Below are 2,502 nucleotides of genomic sequence, written 5' to 3'. Positions count from 1 at the left end.
CATAATTATCAATATATCACTTATTAATTAATTAACATATCTCATACGTTTGGTTAATTTTCCTTCAATAATTTTATTTTATATTTTTATATAATAAATTTTTTATTTTTTATTTTTCTATATAAAATAATCTTACTATTAAAAGCACATTGATGCTTGCCCTTTTTCATAATTTGACTTTGAAAACACACCTTCTTCTTTTTTAAATAACGAAACACAAATTGCTTATCAAAAACATTTTTCAAACGAATTTGTCAAACACAAATTATTTTTCAGAAAAAAACATTTTTCTAAAAAGTTACTTAAAAAAAAACACTTTTAAAAATAAGTACTCCCTCCGTTTAAAAAATAATGACCTCCTTTCCTCTTTAGTCTGTTTCTAAAAGAATGACCTTTTTTCTTTTTTTGGTAACATTTAATTTCAGTTTTTCACGTGACATGTTTAAGGCCACAAGATTAAAGGGCGGTTTTGTACATTTGACATAACTTTAATTTAGCACCACAAGATTCAGAAGTCTTTTTTATTTTCTTAAACTCCGTGCCAAGTTAAACTAGACTATTCCTTGTGAAACAGAGGGAGTAGTTATTAGCTGTATTGTGAAACAAACTCTTAATTGGACTCTATCACCTAATTAGTTATGACTCTGGTCCACTAATTAATTCATGACGTCACGGATGATGCCTTTTCCTTACTTTAATTTATACCATTGACTCACAAATAAGACTTCAACTCTAGAAGATAACAAGCTACAATATTCCATATTTTGTCCTTGAGATTATTTTATTTTTTAAAATTGTGGCGAATAGCTTAAGGAACATCAGAAATAGAATTTCCAAATTATAAGATCGGTCAACTCTTAAACTCCAAAATAATACTTCTACAAAAATAATGTAAAAGCAACATAAATTGAAAAATGAAATATCTTTTTAATTAATAGGAAGACATGCTTTAAATGATACACTTCCGTCATTATTTACGTATCAAATTTTGACTTGACACACCTATTAAGAAAAAAATAATTAATAAAGTGAGTTTAGCATTTTAATCATACTAATGAAAGAGTCTCAAACATATTTATTCATTATATTTTTAAAGTCATTAACTTAATGTTAATATATTGAAGGTATAATAAATTTTTTTTTTGTCTATTCTTGATTTGTCAAAAATAACAATTAAAATAAATCAAATTAGAAAATATTTGACAAGTAAATAGGGACGGAGGGAGTAATACATCAGATAACTTGATGTTAATTCGATAATAATTTAAAATCCAATCATTATTATAAAAGCATCCATAAACCGAATAGTATTGCATGTTTTAAATGATACATCAAATAAATTGTCTAGGCATCAAATTTCAATCATATCATGAAGATATTTTTGAGCCTCTTTGTAGCAATTTACCCCCCTTGAATGGATCAAAAGCTAGTCCATAGTGCTTCAACCTATTTTAATTTGACCATTGACCTGAGTGGTTATTCTATGTCCACACACTCCACATGCATGAGGCCTAAGGGGTTGACTTGCACAATCTTCAACCTATAAATAACCAACACTATTTTTATTTATTTTTGTCAAAGGCAACACAACAGTCAGCAAGCATAAGAGTAATTAGGAAGAAAGATGAGTTCAGGTGCAAAATACAGAGGGATTCGGAGGAGAAAATGGGGGAAATGGGTGTCGGAAATTCGAGTTCCAGGTAGTAGTGAACGGCTTTGGCTAGGTACTTACACTAGCCCTGAAGCTGCAGCTATAGCACATGACATTGCCTATTATTGTCTCCGTCCAGAATCATCGTCTTTACATAAATTAAACTTCCCTTCCATGTTACCGCCTAATGTTCAACCTGGAATGTCACCAACATCTGTACAAAAAGTTGCCTCTGATGCTGCCATGGCTATTGATGCTCAGTTTCTTACAATACCAACACCTGCTCAACAACATCGTCAAACTGCTGATAATTATGGGCAAAATCAAGGTCTCAACATTTCTGTTGAAGATTATCAATATTGATGTGTGACGCACAACACAACTTTACTCAATCAATTTTTAATACCTTTTTTGCTTGTACATGTACTCAAGTTTGGTTCGATTTCATGAATTTTGATGATGTAGAATAATTGGACGGATTGAGTTCTGACACAAAACTTTATTACACAAATTTATTTCAAATGACAAAAAAATTCTTATACATACAATGAACGCAAATATAAAGCTACTGGATTAACCTAAACCTATAACCATTGCAATAGATACTCCCTTACACAGAGGAGCCTCCTTGCACCCCCAGTCTGCCCCTGTCCGAAAGAGCTTCTTTAATCTTTACTAGGCTTAATCAAAACCACATCAGTTATATATCACGCTGCTCCTTGCGGTACTCTGCTTCATCTAAAGGGAAAAAATAGTAGTAAAAGCAGTAACAACGACACAAAAGCTAAGCTCGAGAATAGAAAATATCATTGTGTAAAGAAACATTCTTCAACATATAAATGTAAAATCAG

The 2,502-nt window shown here is 30.9% G+C and overlaps 1 protein-coding gene across 1 annotated transcript; it reads left to right on the top strand.

The window, feature by feature from the left end:
- Nucleotides 1–1,591: 1,591 nt before the first annotated feature.
- On the top strand, nt 1,592–2,173 carry LOC102579893 (ethylene-responsive transcription factor ERF020). Its single transcript, XM_006337900.2, has one exon. It carries the CDS (start codon nt 1,625–1,627, stop codon nt 2,012–2,014), a length of 390 nt encoding a protein of 129 aa, XP_006337962.1. The 5' UTR covers nt 1,592–1,624; the 3' UTR covers nt 2,015–2,173.
- The last annotated feature ends 329 nt before the right edge of the window (nt 2,174–2,502 follow it).

Source organism: Solanum tuberosum, unplaced genomic scaffold (assembly GCF_000226075.1).
Source record: "Solanum tuberosum cultivar DM 1-3 516 R44 unplaced genomic scaffold, SolTub_3.0 scf00001, whole genome shotgun sequence".
Lineage (NCBI taxonomy): Eukaryota > Viridiplantae > Streptophyta > Magnoliopsida > Solanales > Solanaceae > Solanum > Solanum tuberosum.
Note: the sequence above shows the minus strand (reverse complement) of the source record. Positions and strands in the feature narration are given on the sequence as shown.

Excerpts from the sequence above, each read along its gene's own strand:
- LOC102579893 (XM_006337900.2), top strand. The coding sequence starts at position 1,625 with ATGAGTTCAGGTGCAAAATACAGAGGGATTCGGAGGAGAAAATGGGGG.